The 16450-nt window shown below is 52.9% G+C and overlaps 1 protein-coding gene and 1 long non-coding RNA gene across 9 annotated transcripts; one reads left to right on the plus strand and one right to left on the minus strand.

Annotated features, from left to right (window-relative positions):
* Positions 1–2836: 2836 nt before the first annotated feature.
* LOC132488692 (uncharacterized) lies at positions 2837–9245 on the minus strand. Its single transcript, XR_009531798.1, has 3 exons — positions 8674–9245; positions 8355–8530; positions 2837–3905 (listed from the first exon to the last, which is right to left on the minus strand). It is a non-coding gene; the product is annotated as an uncharacterized LOC132488692 (long non-coding RNA).
* PIF1 (PIF1 5'-to-3' DNA helicase) lies at positions 7965–15998 on the plus strand. Of its 8 annotated transcripts, none has more exons than XM_060097181.1 (13): positions 8297–8337; positions 8719–9313; positions 10156–10288; positions 10373–10498; positions 10617–10770; positions 10862–10976; positions 11052–11158; positions 12376–12515; positions 12882–12988; positions 13718–13805; positions 13962–14107; positions 14725–14916; positions 15126–15998. In XM_060097181.1, coding segments are annotated over exons 1-13 (1965 nt in total). In that variant the 5' UTR covers positions 8297–8335; the 3' UTR covers positions 15186–15998. The 8 variants fall into 8 exon arrangements, with proteins under 8 accessions (XP_059953162.1, XP_059953163.1, XP_059953164.1 ...); XM_060097182.1 differs by having other exon boundaries at positions 8719–9295; XM_060097179.1 differs by lacking the exon at positions 8297–8337 and adding an exon at positions 7965–8000 and having other exon boundaries at positions 10156–10498.
* Positions 15999–16450: the final 452 nt, after the last annotated feature.

Consider the following 16450-nt stretch of genomic DNA (forward strand, 5'->3'; position numbering starts at 1 on the left):
GTTAGTTATACCTTGTACTCCCACTTTACACTTAGAGAATCAGAGGCCTAGGGAGAGAAAGTGACTGGCTACATCCCAACCTCCAGCACGGTCCTGTTCCCTCCACACACACACCTCTTCCCTCTTAGCTCTCTGGGTCAACCCTGCCCAATGCCTCTGCAGGAAGAATTAAGTGCGTGTGGAATCAATGGTGACCTCCTTTGGCTCTGGTTGCCATAGCAGCAGCTGTACCAGTTGACCCAGCTCCCCTTTCACTGCCTTCTGCTGGCCCTCAGGCTTCCAAGTCACTTCCAGGCAGCATGGAAAAGGGCAGCCTGGAGCTCCAGGGCCAAGGGGAAAGAAGATGGAGTCAGACTTTTTCTTCATACCTGGGCCTGGGTTCCTTTATCTAAAAGGATGAAGAAAACCCAGCCTGGGAAACTGAGAAAATCAGTATACATGACAACAACCTCTTGTGGCCACCACACGGTTTTATTCCCTCAACTTGCAGAGCTGTGCAGCCGTTGTTCCCTGTGCCTGAGGACTCAGAAGATCCTGTATCTGGAAACTCATGTTCCGCCTGCTGGAGACCAGAGCCCCTAGGGAATTCATGTTGTTGCACAGAAGCAACTCATGGTGGGTTGGGGGTGAGGTCAGTTTTGATATCCAGGCAGCTCTGTCCCTTGAGAGTGAGCCACTGATAACCACTTTGGTCTCAGTTTCCCCACTCAGCCCATACTGGCCCTCTGGTTGTTGCCACCACACCACACGCATTTTTTTCATCACAAATATTTCATTTGCCTTGATTATTCGTCAGGCCCTACACTAATGGCTGGAAGATAATGGCAGGACCCAGGGTCCCTGTCCTTTTTCAGGAGAGAAAGGCATGTAAACAGAGAAAACTATGTGTTAAATGTGAGGATAAAGGCATAGAGGAAGGAAGGGCACTAAAACCCGGACAGAAGGAACAGGCATTCCAGGCAGAGGAGACAGTGTGAACAACATGGAGGCATGGAGGCATGAAAGAGTATTTGTGTGTGTGTGTGCGTGTGTGTGTGCGTATAGGGAGGCCAGGCTGGAGAAGCAGACAGAGCTCAGTGTAGAGAGGACCTTGAAGCTGTGTTGAGGAGACTATATTTCAACCTCAGGCCAATGGGAAGTCACTGAAAGTCTGGGGCTGTGGAAGGGATGGAGTCTATTTTGCATATGTATGTGCCATTTAATCAACAAAGTTTATTGAGTGCCTCTGAAGTGGGGTGTTTTCCAGTACTTCACCCTGGCATTTATCTGTTCACTCAAAAGAATTTGGGGCACCTCTGTTATCCGCTCACTGTACTAAACTCCTCACAAAAGCAGGTACCCATCCATGAAATAAATAGAATTTTTATCCTCATTTTACAGATCAAGAATCCAAGGCTTGGAACTGTTTTTTTTGTTTGTTTGTTTGTTTTTTGCGGTACGCAGGCCTCCCACCGCTGTGGCCTCTCCCGCTGCGGAGCAAGGCTCGGGACGCTCAGGCTCAGCGGCCATGGCTCAGCGGCCATGGCTCAGGGGACATGGCTCAGGGGCCCAGCTGCTCCGCGGCATGTAGGATCCTCCCGGACCGGGGCACGAACCCGTGTCCCCTGCATCGGCAGGCGGACTCTCAATCACTGCGCCACCAGGGAAGCCCTATTTTTAGTTTTGTAGAGAACCTCCATACTGTTTTCCACAGTGGCTGCACCAAATTTACATTCCCACCAACAGTGTGCATTCTCCACACCCACTCCAGCATTTGTTGTTTGTGGACTTTTTAATGATGGCCTTTCTGACCGGTGTCAGGTGATACCTCATTGCAGTTTTGATTTGCATTTCTCTGATAATTAGAGATGTTGAGCATCTTTTCATGTGCCTATTGGCCATTTGTATATGTCTTCTTTGGAGAAATGTCTATTTAGGTCTTCTGCCAATTTTTTGATTGGGTTGTTTGGTTTTTTTGTTGTTGTTATTACTGAGTTGTATGAGCTGTTTGTATATTTTGGAAATTAAGCCCTTGTCAGTCGCATTCTTTGCAAATATTTTCTCCCAGTCCATAGGTTGTCTTTTCATGTCAACTATACTACAATTCTAAAAAACAAAACAAAACATTTTGGAGGCAGAAACAACAGGTTTCGATGGTGGATTGGATGTGGTAGGTGAAGAAGGAATCAAGGATATGGTGTGGGTTTTTAACTTGAGCCAAAAATGGAGGTGGGCTTCCCTGGTGGCGCAGTGGTTGAGAGTCCGCCTGCCGATGCAGGGGACACAGGTTCATGCCCCGGTCCGGGAAGATCCCACATGCTGCGGAGCGGCTGGGCCCGTGAGCCATGGCCACTGAGCCTGCACATCCAGAGCCTGTGCTCCGCAACGGGAGAGGCCATAACAGTGAGAGGCCCGCGTACTGCAAAAAAAAAAAAAAAAAAAAAAAAAATGGAGGTGCCATTTACAGAGATGATGAAGACAGGAGAAAAACAGGTCTATGTGGTATTGGAGAAGGAGATTAAAAGCTCTGTTTTGGAGAGCGTGAGTTTAACATGCCATTTAGGGGCTTCCCTGGTGGCATAGTGGTTAAGAATCCGCCTGTCAATGCAGGGGACACGGGTTTGAGCCCTGGTTCAGGAAGATCCCACATGCTGCAGAGCAGCTAGGCCCGTGCGCCACAACTACTGAGCCTGTGCTCTAGAGCCCGCACACCTAGAGCCGGTGCTCTGCAACAAGAGAAGCCACCGCAATGAGAAGCCCACGCACTGCAATGAAGATTAGCCCCCGTTCACTGCAACTACAAAGAAAGACCACGCGCAGCAACGAAGACCCAACGCAGCCAAAAATAAGTAAATAAATTAATTAATTTAAAAAAAACATGCCATTTAGGCATCTGTATGGAGATATCAGGAGGACAAATGGCAATACAGTCTGGAGTTCAGGGGAGAAGGGCAGGCTGGGGTTATAATATTGAGAATCAGCATGTAGCTGATAATTAAGTCATGAGATTGGAAAAGATAGGAAAAAAAGAAAGTCCTCCCACATTGAGAGGTCTGGTTGAGGGAAAGGGATTAGCAAAGGAGACAGACATGAAGCAGCCAATATGTAGGAAAAACGAGGGGAGTATGTTGTGGAAGTTAAGAGAGTATTTCAACGAGGTATAATCAGCTGTACCAGAGGTTCAATAAAATGAGTGTCAGCTGCCCAAAGAAGAAGCAACACGAGGTGTGCTCTGGAAGCTGGAAGACCGCGAAACACCCTTTCAGCTCCTCTGCCAGACTGTTGTAAGCTTAGGGCTGTAAAGGCGGGGAGGGCAAAAGCACAGCGAGAAAGGGCCGCAGGGAGAGAGGAAGGAAGGGGCTGGCTGTTTCAAGTATCAAATGAGAAAACGCCGAAAGTGCAATTAGTAAACCACCTAGTCGTGTGCTGATGTCGTCGTTATTATTAGTGAGCCGGGGATTGGACTGAGACCGCCAGTGGGAGAAAGCAGATAAGACGTATAGAAAGAGTTCTGGAGGAGGAAATTTCATAGTGAAGAAAACCCGTTCCTCCTGACAGCTTGCGTTAAAACCAGGCTTTGGATTAGGCGAGGAGATCGAGGAGCAGTGCTGCGCTTCACTCGGAATTGACCTCTCGGCGGCAGCAGCGAGCAGAAGACCCGCGGATGCGAAGAGGGCCCAAAGCCCAGAGGGAGGAAGTCCGGCCCCAGATGTGAGGAAGTCCAGCCCCAGATGTGAGGAAGTCCGGCCCCAGATTTGAGGAGTCCCTCTGCCTCCGCCTCCTTCCTCCATCGGCCAATCAGGATCCAGCTGACGGCTGGTGGCGCTGGGGCGGGGAGGAGGGCGGAGTCTGAGGACCGTTAATCCATCGCCAGGCGGTATCTAGCTTTCCTCCGACTCCTTTCGCTCCAAAGACTCACTGTTAACCTGGTGGACAGAAAACCACTTTGGAAAAAGCTCTTGCAGCTTCATATAAAACTGAATATAAACCCCATGACCTGGGCTTCCCTGGTGGCGCAATGGTTGAGAGTCCGCCTGCCGATGCAGGGGACACGGGTTCGTGCCCTGGTCCGGGAAGATCCCACATGCCGCGAAGTGGCTAGGCCCATGAGCCATGGCCGCTGAGCTGTGCGTCCGGAGCCTGTGTTCCGCAGCGGGAGAGGCCACAACAGTGAGAGGCCCGCGTACCGCAAAAAAAACAAAAAAATACTCCATGACCAGCAATTTCTCACCTAGGAATTCTTTCAAGAGAAATTAAAGCATAAATCCCAGAAAGCCCAGATTTCCATCAATAGGAAAATGGGTAAACTGTAGTATATCCATACAATGCAATATTACTCAGCATTAAAAAGGAACCAACTGGGACTTCCCTCGTGGCTCAGTGGTTAAGAATCCGCCTGCCAATGCAGGGGACACAGGTTTGAGCTCTGGTCCGGGAAGATCCCATATGCCACGGAGCAACTGAGCCCATGCACCACAACTACTGAGCCTGCACTCTAGAGCCCGCGTGCCACAACTACTGAGCCCACGTGTCACAACTACTGAAGCCCACATGCCTAGAGCCCGAGCTCTGCAACAAGAGAAGCCACCGCAATGAGAAGCCCGAGCACCGCAATGAAGAGTAGCCTCCGCTCGCTGCAACTAGAGAAAGCCCACGGGCAGCAACGAAGACCCAACAACGAAGACCCAATGCAGCCAAAAATAAATAAATAAATAAATTTAAGGGGAAAAAAAAAAGATAAGTATAGGGACTTCCCTAGTGGTCCAGTGGTTAAGACTGCACTCCCAATGCAGGGGGCCAGGGTTGGACCCCTGGTCAGGGAACTACAACCCGCCTGCTGCAACTAAGACCCGGTGCAGCCAAATAAATAAATAAATTCTTTTTTTAAAAAGGTAAGCATAAACTCTAGTTAATTCTATGCATGTTGAAGTGTTTAGACGTGAAATGAACTGTTGTCTGCAACTTTGAAATGAATAACAAAAAATGGATTGACGCTCGGTGCTTTGTGACCACCTAGAGGGGTGGGATAGGGAGGGTGGGAGGGAGATGCAAGAGGGAGGAGATATGGGGATATATGTATATGTATAGCTGATCCGCTTTGTTATAAAGCAGAAACTAACACACATTGTAAAGCAATTATACTCCAATAAAGATGTTTAAAAAAACAGATTGATGAATGGGGAGATGGATAGATGGTTAGATGTGTTAAAACAAATACAGCAAAATATTAATTGTAGAATCTTGGTGGTAGGTATATGGTGTTCACTGTGAAAGTCTTTCTATCTTTCTGTATATGTTGGAATATTTTCAGAATAAAATGTTTGGGGTACCAGGAGCTGAGAAGAGAGAGGAATGGGGAGTTGTCTAATGGTTTTCTAACCACTGTCTAATGGATACAAAGTTTCTGTTTCGGAATAATGAAACTTTTCTAGAAATAGAGGTGATGGTTATACAGCATTTGAATGTACTTAATGGCAATGAATTGTACACGTAAAAATAGTCAACATGGTAAATTTTACGTTATGTATATTTTACAATAAAAAAAAACTTGGGGGCTTCCCTGGTGGCACAGTGGTTGAGGGTCCGCACCCTGGTCCGGGAGGATCCCACATGCTGCAGAGCGGCTGGGCCCGTGAGCCATGGCCGCTGAGCCTGCGCGTCCGGAGCCTGTGCTCCGCAACGGGAGAGGCCGCAACAGTGAGAGGCCCGCGTACCGAGAAAAAAAAAAAAAAAAAAAAAAACTTGAGGGAATTCCCTGGCGGTCCAGGGGTTAGGACTCGGGGTTTTCACTGCGGGGGGCGGGTTTCTATCCCTGGTCGGGAGCTAACATCCTGCAAGCCTAGTGGCAAGGCCAAAAAAAAAAAAAAAAAAAAGAAAGCCAAAAGAAAGAAAATGTTGGGGGAAAATTCATGTGGAAGCCTCCATGCTTTCTCTAGAACTGGCCTGGGGTACTACACAGAGAGAAGGGAGAAGGTAGCCGACAGTGTGAGTGTGCTAGGCCCACTTTGAGCAGAGGGTAGTGGGAAGAGAGAACACAGGCTTTGGAAATAGACAGACATGGGTTCATAATCCCAGCTTTCGCTTTCTAGCTTATGATTGTATTTGTTTCTTATTGCTATAGCTGCTGTAACAAATTATCACATATTTACTGGCTTAAAACAACACAAATTTATTATCTTACAGTTCTGGAGGCCTAAAATGTGTCTCACTAGACTAAAATCAAGAGCTGTGTTCCTTCTGGAGAATCTAGAGGGGGATACCCACTTCCTCACCTTTTCCAGCTTCTAGAAACCTCCTGTATTCTATGGCTTGTCTCATGGCCCTTTCTTCCATTTTCTAGGCCAGCAGTAACATCTTCAAATCAATCTTTCTCTCTCTGTCTGTCTCTCCCTCTTACATATACATACACACACACACACACACACACACACACACACACACTTCTGCTTCCTCCTCATCACATCTCCTTCTCTGACTCTCTAGCCTCCCTTATAAGAATCCTAGTTGGGCCTACCCAGACAACCCAGGGTAATCTCCCCATCTCAAGATCCTTAATTTATCACATCTGCAAAGTCCCTTTTGCCATGTAAGGTAACATATTCACAAAAGGAATCTGGGGATTAGGATGCAGACATCTTTGCGGTTTGTGGGGGGGTGGGGGCGGGGGGTCATTATTCTGCCTACCACAGTGACATTAAAAATTTTCCTGTGCTACTAGTACTCACATGTCAAGACAACACTTAAGAGGAAAAATATTTCTCATGATTTTTTCCTAAGTTTTATTGAGATATAATTCACATACCGTACAATTTAAAGCAAATAATTTAATGCTTTTTAGTATAGTCACAGAGTTGTGCAATCATCACATCTTCATCTTTATCCATTTTTAAATATGAGGAAACAAAGGCTTGAGACATTAAGGAAACTTGCTTAGAGTAACATCTGACTGGCAGGCCTGGGGCAATGCACTGGCTCTCAGGAGCTGAGATTCCAGTCCAGGGCTAGACTCCCTTCACCAAGTTAGACCAGTCACCTGGGAGCAGTGTGGTGTAGCAGTTAAACTAGCAGACTTAGACTTGGGTTTAAGGCTTTGTTTTGCTATCTACAAGCTACGTGACATCTGGTAAAACTTCTTGGAGCCTTGGTTTCCTCATTTGAAAAATGGGGGCAATTCAATAAATGAGCAGGCTGACTCACCTGTAAGATGCCTTCTAGCTATGTCATTCCAAGATTTAATGAGGGAGGAAAAAGATAATTAAAAATGAATTCCCTAAGCATTCAGTTCAATGAGAGGGATGCGAATTCCCTGAAGACAGAGGCCCACACACTTCCCTTGTACTCCCTGAGCAGCTGGCCACAGGTCTCAAGAGTTCCTCACTGATGGGTCTCAGACACGTGGGAAAGACAAATGCGTAAAATGATGGTTACAGAGACAGATAAGTGTGGAAAGAGCTGTTGGGGGCGGGGTGGGCAGCGAGAGCAGTAGGCCATGGGTGTGTGTGTGTGTGTGCGCGCGCGCGAGCGCGAGGGTTGGGGGGGTCTGCCCAGAAATGGGCAGAGGTCCTGTGATGTGTAAACAGAGATGAGAGGGATCAGAGGCAGCTCTTCCGCAAGGCCAAGTTCAGCCTTAGTGCCAGGGCTAGAGAGGAGGGAGTGTGCGTTGGAGGTATGGTTCTGAAAATAAACCCTCAGAGACGCGATTGGTGACACAACACCAAGCGCGGCCCGCTGCAGTCCCCGCCCCCTCCCACCACACCCACTAGTCCGCGCGACTTGGTATGCTCCACCACCACAATAAGCCTCCTTCCTCCGGCGTGCTATTGGTACAGCCCAAGCCCCGCGAGTTGAAACCCAAAGAAAGACACTCCCGTTGTCACGCCCGCTGTCTCTGATTGGCCGGAAAATTTAAAGATCCGGCCGGTGATAGGGTGATTTTCTACACCCAGTATTTGAAAGTTTCTAGTGTCCTACTTTTGACTGCATGGACCTTGTTTAGCTTGTTCGCCCGAGTGCTGGCGCAAGTGAGTGTTCACCCGATCCTAGAGGTGGGAGGCAGAGCGCCTGCTTCTTCAAGGGGTCCCTGCCGGGAGGGTGCGTACTAGTGGGTCAGACGGAGGGTGAACGGAAACCCGGACGCCAGGTTCCCTCCGTGATTTCCCTAGCCAAATATTTTCTACCCCATCCCACCTTGGAGATGGGAAGCGCCGGGGCTTCAGAATCACACAAGCCCTGACTCCCACCAGCCGTTGTGGCCTCTCTCAGCCTGTTTTCCACTTCTGTACACGCGGGATAGTGAGACCTGCTTGGCTGCATATAAACCAGTGAACGTACCTGGAAGACAGAAGGCGCTGATTACATGTCAGTCCCCTGCTTACCTCCACACGTGAGAGTCCCCTGCTTCCTGGCGAGAAGACTCAGGATTCTCGTGCTCGCCCTGGGTCTCTTGGAAGCAGGCTTCTTTTCTGCTCAGGGGATCCCTTCTTCTGTGGCCCTTGTCGCACAGCCGAGGTTCCCCAACCCTGGGTGTACTTGACGCTGCCCATCCGCCGCTCTGGAAATTATTGTGTAGGAGAGTAATTTCTAAGAGAATTTCCGGTTCGCCCCAGGACCCTTTTACCTTCTCCGTGAACTCTCTGTGTTACCAGTGACAGCCCCGGGACCCTTTGTGGCTATGACCCGGCTCCCCGTCCTGACCTCTACACCACCTGTGATGACCCCTGCGCTCCGGTCTTTTTGCAGGCCTGCAGAGTTGGTGGCGATGCTGTCGGGCACCCAGGCAGTGGCAGCGGAATGCGCGGAGGCGGAGCTGCGGTGCCGTGTTGCTGTGGAGGAGCTGAGCCCGGGCGGGCAGCCGCGAAGGCGCCAGGCCCTACGCACCGCGGAGCTGAGACTGGGTCGTAACGAGCGCCGCGAGTTGATGCTGAGGCTGCAGGCGCCCGGGCCCGTGGAGCGGCCGCGGTGCTTTCCACTGCGCGCCGTGCGCCTCTTCACGCGCTTCGCCTCGTCCGGGCGCAGCACTCTGCGGCTTCCCGCCGACGGCGCTCCCCGGACCGGCGCTGTTCAGCTGCTGCTCTCCGACTGCCCCCCTGACCGCCTGCGCCGCTTCCTGCGCACTCTGCGCCTCAAGCTGGCCGCGGCCCCGGGTCCCGGGCCGGCCTCCGCCCGCACGCAGCTGCTTGGCCCGCGGCCCCGCGACTTCGTCACCATCAGCCCGGTGCAGCCCGAGGAGCTGCAGCGCGCCGCGGCCACCTGCGTCACGGACTCCACGCCGGTGAAGCAGCCCACGGAGCCCCGGTCGGGGGCCAAGCCCAGCACCGTGAGGACAGGAAGGGGGGTACGCCTTGGGGAGTGGGTGTGGCACTGAGACGGAAGAGACCGAGAAAGCCCAAGTGTGGGGGGAAGATGGTGGCGGTGTTCGAGATGGCTACTGGTTATCTCAGACGAGATGCTCATCAGACTTCTGAGAATGACAGGAATATGGGAATTGTGCATGTGTTTCTCATGGTGCAATCCCTGAGATTGAGCAACGAGACTAGGAAAAGGGGGCCAAGGTCACATTAAAAGAGAAAGCAGAGAAGGTGCTTCAGAAGAAAAGTGGGAACTTGGTCGCCCTGGAGGAGGAGAGGAGGTTTTGAAGAGAACGAAGCAGTCAGCTGTGTAGGGGCAGCCAACAGGTCCAATCAGATAGGGGGACAAAGTCTGGTGGGTCTGACAGTGTTCGGGAACTGGAACAGATAGATCACAGACCACAGAGATTTGAGACAAGCTGGTAAGAAGAAGGAGATGCGGCCAGAAGGGGCCCTGGCTAGGCAGGGTTTTGCTTGGGTGTTTTGAGTCAAGAGAGACACATCTGTGACAGGAAGGGTAGTGAGAAGAAAGGATGGGTAAGAGAACCAGGAGAGTTAGGGAACCCAGGGGAGAAAGCTGAAGGAGAATCTGGACCTGCACACTGGGGTCTTCAGGGCACCTGGAGTCAGTGGAGATCCAGCCTCGGTCCCTTCCTCAAGGAGAGACCTGGACCCCTGTGGTTACTGGCAAGATCTCCAGGTGAACCGAGGCTGCCCAGGGGCTCCAAGGAGAGAAGCCAGCAGAGACACAAAGGGCTACCAGGCCAAGAAGGGAGGGGGCAATGCCTAGGGAATGTGGGGAGGCCCTGAGACAGCCCTATCCCCCCAGGAAGTCCCAAGGTGGCCCCTGCCTGTGAAGAAGCTGAGCTTGCCCCCCACCAAACCAGAGCTTTCCAGGGAACAGGCTGCTGTGCTGAGGGTTGTCCTGAAAGGCCGGAGCATTTTCTTCACTGGGAGTGCAGGTAGTGGGGAGCAGAGTGGGTGTGGGGAGAACAGTGGTGTGCTAGGATGGAGGAGAAGTGGCCCTGGCTTTGCCTTCTGCCCAGGGACAGGGAAGTCTTATCTGCTGAAGCGTATCCTGGGCTCACTGCCTCCCACAGGCACTGTGGCCACTGCCAGCACTGGGGTGGCAGCCTGCCACATCGGGGGTACTACCCTCCATGCCTTTGCAGGTAAGTGAGAGCCTCTGGGGCTTAAGCTGGGAGCAAGCCAGGCAGGTGGGAAGAGAGGGGAGGTCAGGGTTGAGACAGGGCTGGGATCTCAGCCCAGGCTGAATAGTGTCACTCACAGGCATTGGCTCGGGCCAGGCTCCCCTGGCCCAGTGTGTGGCCCTGGCCCAGCGGCCAGGTGTGCGGCAGGGCTGGCTGAACTGCCAGCGGCTAGTCATCGATGAGATCTCCATGGTGGAAGCGGACCTATTTGACAAGCTGGAGGCCGTGGCCAGGTCAGTATGGGCAGTGAGGACTGGGTTCTGGTGGTCTTCCCCGTGGAACTCGCTCATCCCAGCACCTAAAGCACCACGTGCTCCTCTCCAGAGCTGTGAGGCAGCAGAGCAAGCCATTTGGAGGGATCCAGCTCATCATCTGTGGGGACTTCCTGCAGCTGCCGCCTGTAACCAAGGGATCCCAGCCCCCGCAGTTCTGCTTCCAGGTAGCACTCACCCTCTGGCCCTAACCCCCATAGGGGTCTGCTCTGCTCGCTGACACCCCACCTTGCCCCTACCAGGCCAAGAGCTGGAGGAGATGCGTCCCAGTGACCCTGGAGCTGACTGAGGTGTGGAGGCAGACGGACCAGACCTTCATCTCTCTGCTGCAAGCTGTGCGGCTGGGCAGGTGGGCCCTGGTGAATAGAGAAGGGGCCATGGGATGCGGATGCAAGCGTGGGTCAGGGAGGAGCACAGGAACCCAGAGAAGGGAGAGAAATGCTTCATGGCCCCATTGGGGATGGTCACTCTGTGAGCACTGGGGCCCAGCCTCCCCCAGGGTTGGGGCCCTATCGTCCAGCACAGGGCCTGGCACAGAGTACATGTCAGGGAATTATGGGCAGATGGAGACACAGGAGTTATTCAGAGATGTTAACACTCCCATTTTACAGATGAAGAAACTGGGGTTCAAAGAGGTGAAGTGACTTGCCCAAAGTCATGGCTAGTAAGTGGCTGAGCTAGGGTTTGAACTCAGGTCTGACTCTAAAACCCAAGTTCCTTCTACTCTTTGACCCTGTGTGGCCACTTGCCGGGGAGAGGAGGTTGCAGACATGATCCCACCCCAGCTAGGACAAAAGGTTGAAATGCTACAGATACTCTAACTTGGGAGTGGAAAGGAGGCCAGGAGGGCAGAAGATATGGACCGCAGCTGGGTCTTGGGACCCAGGTCAGATTGGGATGGGATGAAGGAAGCAGGTGGTGGTGGTGAGGGGCTTTCTATGCCAGGGGACAGGAGGCAGGTAGGAAGGTGCACAGCATACACCAGCAAGTGTGGGGGACAAGAGAAAGGCTGAGTGTGAGAGCAGTGAGAGGTGTTCCCAAGTTCTTCCCCCTCCTCTCACTTGAGTTGCTGCAGCACCCAGGCTTCCCTGGAGGAAGGCTTGAAGTGGGGAAAATAGAAACACAGGCTAGATTTTTTTTTTCCCTTAAGGCAGCAGGCAAGGGGCTAGAAAATTGTAGCTTGGAGGCCAATCTGATTATAGGGTACCAGTATTACAGGGTATCAACATCAGAGCCTCACCTCGGTCTCTAAATCTCTGGCCTATGCTCACTCATCATATCTAACTTCCTCAGGAGAGCGGCTAGCTCCAACCTGGGGGCAGACACAGGGAAGGGTGCCTGCCCACGCTCACAGCCAAGCACCACCCCCGTGCTCATTCTCCGTGTCCGGGGTCCAAGTGAGGAAGGAACAAGTTGGCCAGCTTGGGGAACCAGCAGATCTTGCCCTGGTGCTCCATCCAGTCCCCAAGCCTGGTCCACGGCCTGCTGCATGCGCCGTATCACCCACATTGCCCCACCTTCCCTGGTATTCAGGTAGGCTCTGCCCTGATAGCCTGGCCTCCACAGGTGCTCAGATGAGGTCACCCGCCAGCTCCGGGCCACTGCTGCCCACAGGGTGGGGCGAGATGGGATTGTGGCCACGAGGCTCTGCACCCACCAGGATGATGTGGCCCTTACCAATGAGAGGCAGCTGCAGGAACTACCAGGTGAGCAGGGAGCTGGGGCTGGGCCAGGCCAGCTGGGAGAGGCCATCAGGCAGGCATGGCCCCCCAGGCAGCCTGGGCCCTTGGTGTCATTTAGATATCTCGGTCCCAGCCTCTGTGACCATAAAGTCCCTTACATTTGCAGATGTAATTGTGTCTTTGAGAGATGTAGCCTTTCCTGGGTCAAAGTCATTCAGCCAGTAAACACTACAAATGAGACTTGAACCCAGGCCTCTGATTCCAAAGCCCCGGCTAGGTTTGAGCTGTGCTCACTACCTCCCTCCATGCCCTGGTCTAATAGGTGTTTTTTTGGAAATTGAGCCACAAGTCAGTGACTTGTAATCTGTTTGCCCAACTCTCTTTTCCCAGGTGAGGTACACAGCTTTGAGGCCATGGACAGTGACCCTGAGCAAGCCCGGACCCTAGATGCCCAGTGTCCCGTTAGCCAGCTCCTTCAGCTAAAGCTGGGGGCTCAGGTGAGTGGGAAGCAGGGCCTAGACCCTGGGAGCATCGGCCTCCCTGATCCTTGCCCCTCTGCACAGGCTGCTCCACAGCCAGAGGGCCCAGCTGTGACCATAGCAAACTTCTTCCCTCCTGTTCCCAGCCACTTTCCTGTCTTCCATTACCTGAAGCTCCCAGCCATTTTCCTGTCTTCCATTTTCCATTTTCTTCCTCCACCTGAAGCTCCAAGCAGTGTTGCTTTAGACAAATGCCTTTCCTTTGCTGAAGCTGGGTTTCCCCATCTCTAAATTCAGAGTAAAATACCTACCGCACTCAGTTGTCTTCTGCAGTGTAGCCTCTACTGTGAGCATCCTCCTTCCTTCCACAATGGTGAGGGTGGGATCCTTTTCTCAGGTTCCAAAGGGCACCTAGGGGGAATTGCAGGCACAGCGGTTGGAAGAGGGCTATCCCTCAAGATTGAGGTCCATACACATTCCCTGTAATAGACTTGGTCATTGTGCCCTGTCACCTTATTGTTTTTACCCCCTCCTTCTGAGGCAAACTGAGCAAATGTCATTCCCCTTTGACACAAGGGGAAACTGAGACCTAAGGAAATAAAGCAGTTTGTCGCAGGGGCCTCAGCAGACTCAGTGCCCCTCCATGACAGACCCCAGCCTCAGAGATCCGCCGAAGTGACCCCTGGAGCTGAGGCCAGGCGTGGGGATGCCCTGCAGTCCATGCCTCCAGTTTTCCTTCTCTCGCAGGTGATGCTGGTGAAGAACTTGGCAGTGTCTCGGGGCCTGGTAAATGGTGCCCGAGGGGTGGTAGTTGGGTTCGAAGCCGAGGGGAGAGGTAAGTGATAGGGGAGCAGTCCTACTGCTCAGGTTTGCAGCAGGGCCCTGGGGTTAATGTGCAGAGGAAAAGGCTAGCATGGAAAGGTGAGGCCTATCCTCACCTTGGAGCCCTGAAGCGGGACTGAAAGGTGGGACTTCTCCACGCCTCCCTTAGGGCTGCCCCAGGTGCGGTTCCTGTGTGGAGTCACCGAGGTCATCCGTGCTGACCGCTGGATGGTGCAGGCCACTGGGGGCCGGCTTCTCAGCCGGCAGCAGCTGCCCCTCCAGCTGGCCTGGGCCATATCCATCCACAAGAGCCAGGTGAGTGTGGGGATGGGGGCAGGATAGGCCTGGGGCATGTTGAAGGGTGTGGGGTCTTAGAGGCTTTGTGAGGGTTGAATTTGCCCTGGATGGAAAGTTCCAGACCAGCTGTAGAATAAACCTTTCTTTAGTGCATTTCCCATCCCACTTCCTCTCTTTCCTGGACACATACACTTCCCCTCTGTCATCTCGGGCCCTGCCATTTTCTGAGCCACTATTAGATATGTTCATTTTAACATATTATGACAACTGTAGGAGTTATAGTTGTAATAATCATTCTTGTTTTACAGAAGAGGAAACCAAGGCTCAGAGAGGTTAAGTAACTTGTCCAAGGTCACACAGCTAGTGCCCTGTAGAGCCAAGATTCATTTCCATGTCTGTCTGACCCAGACCTGAGCTCTTTCCTTTCACCCTTATCCCTCTACTCTTATCTTGGATCTGTATTTCCTGGACACCCCCCTACTCAGACACCCATCATCCTGTCTCTCTGACTCAGAATCTCTGGACAGGGCAAGGAGTTCAGGGGCAATAGCTGGGCTGGTGGAGGTGGGGTCAGGTTCTTGGGCACAAGTGAATTCAGGCTGAGCTGGCTCCAGCCCTGTCCCTCCATCCCCCAGGGCATGTCCCTGGATTGCGTGGAGATCTCTCTGGGCCGTGTGTTTGCCAGCGGCCAGGCCTATGTGGCCCTTTCCCGGGCCCGCAGCCTGCAGGGCCTATGTGTGTTGGACTTTGACCCCATGGTGGTTCGCTGTGACCCCCGTGTGCTGAGCTTCTATGCTACCCTGCGGCAGGACAGGGGCCTCAGCCTGGTAAGAGGGAGTCACCCAATGGTGGGCCATGGGGCCGTGGGCAGCCTGGGAGCTAGGACAGAGGGAAGGCCAAAGGACCATGGGGAGGGGGTGGCAGAGCCTCCTCGGCTCCGTTGGCAGCAGGGGCAAGAGGAAGGAGCTGCTGGCCCCCAGGCTACGACTCGGGGGTGGCACAAGCCCATGACTGGGTTTCTCTGGCTCTGATATAGGAGCCCCCAGATGACGATGAGGCAGCCTCAGACCAGGAGAACGTGGACCCGAACCTTTGATCTGCAAAGAGAAGACAAAGGGTGGTCTCCCCCTCTTCCTGCTCCCTGGTGGGCCAGGCCCCAGGGGATACCTGGGGGAGGGTAGTGAATGTCCCTTTCTCCCTTCATCAGGGGCTCTCAGCCTCCTGGCAGGGCTCAGGAGAGTGCTTCCCATTCATTTGCCAGCTGTACCTCAGTTTTTCCCCTTGCCCTGGGTGAGCTGCTTCCAGGGTCAGGAGGTGGCAATGGGCCTGCAGTGGTAGCTGGTGTTATAGGACACAGCTCTCTGCGAGGGGCTGGCCACAGGGCCACACGGTTGTGAATGCCGCTCTTTTTTTTTTTTGCGGTACGCGGGCCTCTCACTGTGTGGCCTCTCCCGTTGTGGAGTACAGGCTCTGGATGCTCAGGCTCAGTGGCCAAGGCTCACAGGCCCAGCCACTCTGCGGCATGTGGGATCCTCCCAGACTGGGGCATGAACCCGTGTCCCCTGCCTCGGCAGGCGGACTCTCAACCACTGCGCCACCAGGGAAGCCCATGAATGCCGTTCTCTTTAGGCTGCAGAGAGGAGAGGTGGCAGGTCCTCCAGGAGCAGGAACAGGCTGTAGGGGTCCTGGCAGGGGACTCAGGTCCCAAGCAGAGAAGGGAACCTGAGGCGGGGGGATCTTCACAGCTAGACCTAGCCCAGCACAAGCCAGGACAAACACCCTCCTGAGCCTAACCTGAGAACATGCACTGCAAACTGTGTGTCTATATCTTAACGCTGCTCTTTCGGTGAAGAAATCGTGTGTAGAAGTATTGAAATGGTTGTTCTCAGACTGTATTTATTTTGGTCAAATAAACCTGTGAACTGTGTGAGGACTGTGAGTTGAGTCTTATGCTCCCTTTAAGAACCCCTACCTGGGGCACTGGCTGACCCTTTCCGGGGTGCTACCCCTACCCCACCCCGCATACCTGGTCACACAGAGGTGTCTGTTAACGCCTTGATGGCTGAGCTCAGAGCACCCTTATATGAGGTTTCGTTAGTATCACTGGTTATTTGGCAAAGCTGAGTTACCTGAGGTTGGTGACTCATAGCGAATTGCCATTACCCAACAGTCTGACAAGGACACACTAGAGAATTCACACGATGGGAAATGGGCCTGTCACAATGTCCAAATGCTGGGGACCTCGGTTGAAACTTTCTCACTTTGTGCCTTGCTGGGGCTCCAGCTTGGATGTTCTGATCATGGTAGCTTCAGCTGATCAAAAAGCCTGATGGAATTTGCTCAGGGGCCCTCATAGGCTGG

The sequence above is a fragment of the Mesoplodon densirostris genome, chromosome 4, assembly GCF_025265405.1.
Source record: "Mesoplodon densirostris isolate mMesDen1 chromosome 4, mMesDen1 primary haplotype, whole genome shotgun sequence".
NCBI classification, from domain to species: Eukaryota; Metazoa; Chordata; class Mammalia; order Artiodactyla; family Ziphiidae; genus Mesoplodon; species Mesoplodon densirostris.

Excerpts from the sequence above, each read along its gene's own strand:
- PIF1 (XM_060097177.1), top strand. Across the intron at positions 10,771-10,861 it reads AAGCTGGAGGCCGTGGCCAG|AGCTGTGAGGCAGCAGAGCA; the intron begins GTCAGTATGGGC and ends GCTCCTCTCCAG. Across the intron at positions 11,159-12,375 it reads CAAGCTGTGCGGCTGGGCAG|GTGCTCAGATGAGGTCACCC; the intron begins GTGGGCCCTGGT and ends TGGCCTCCACAG.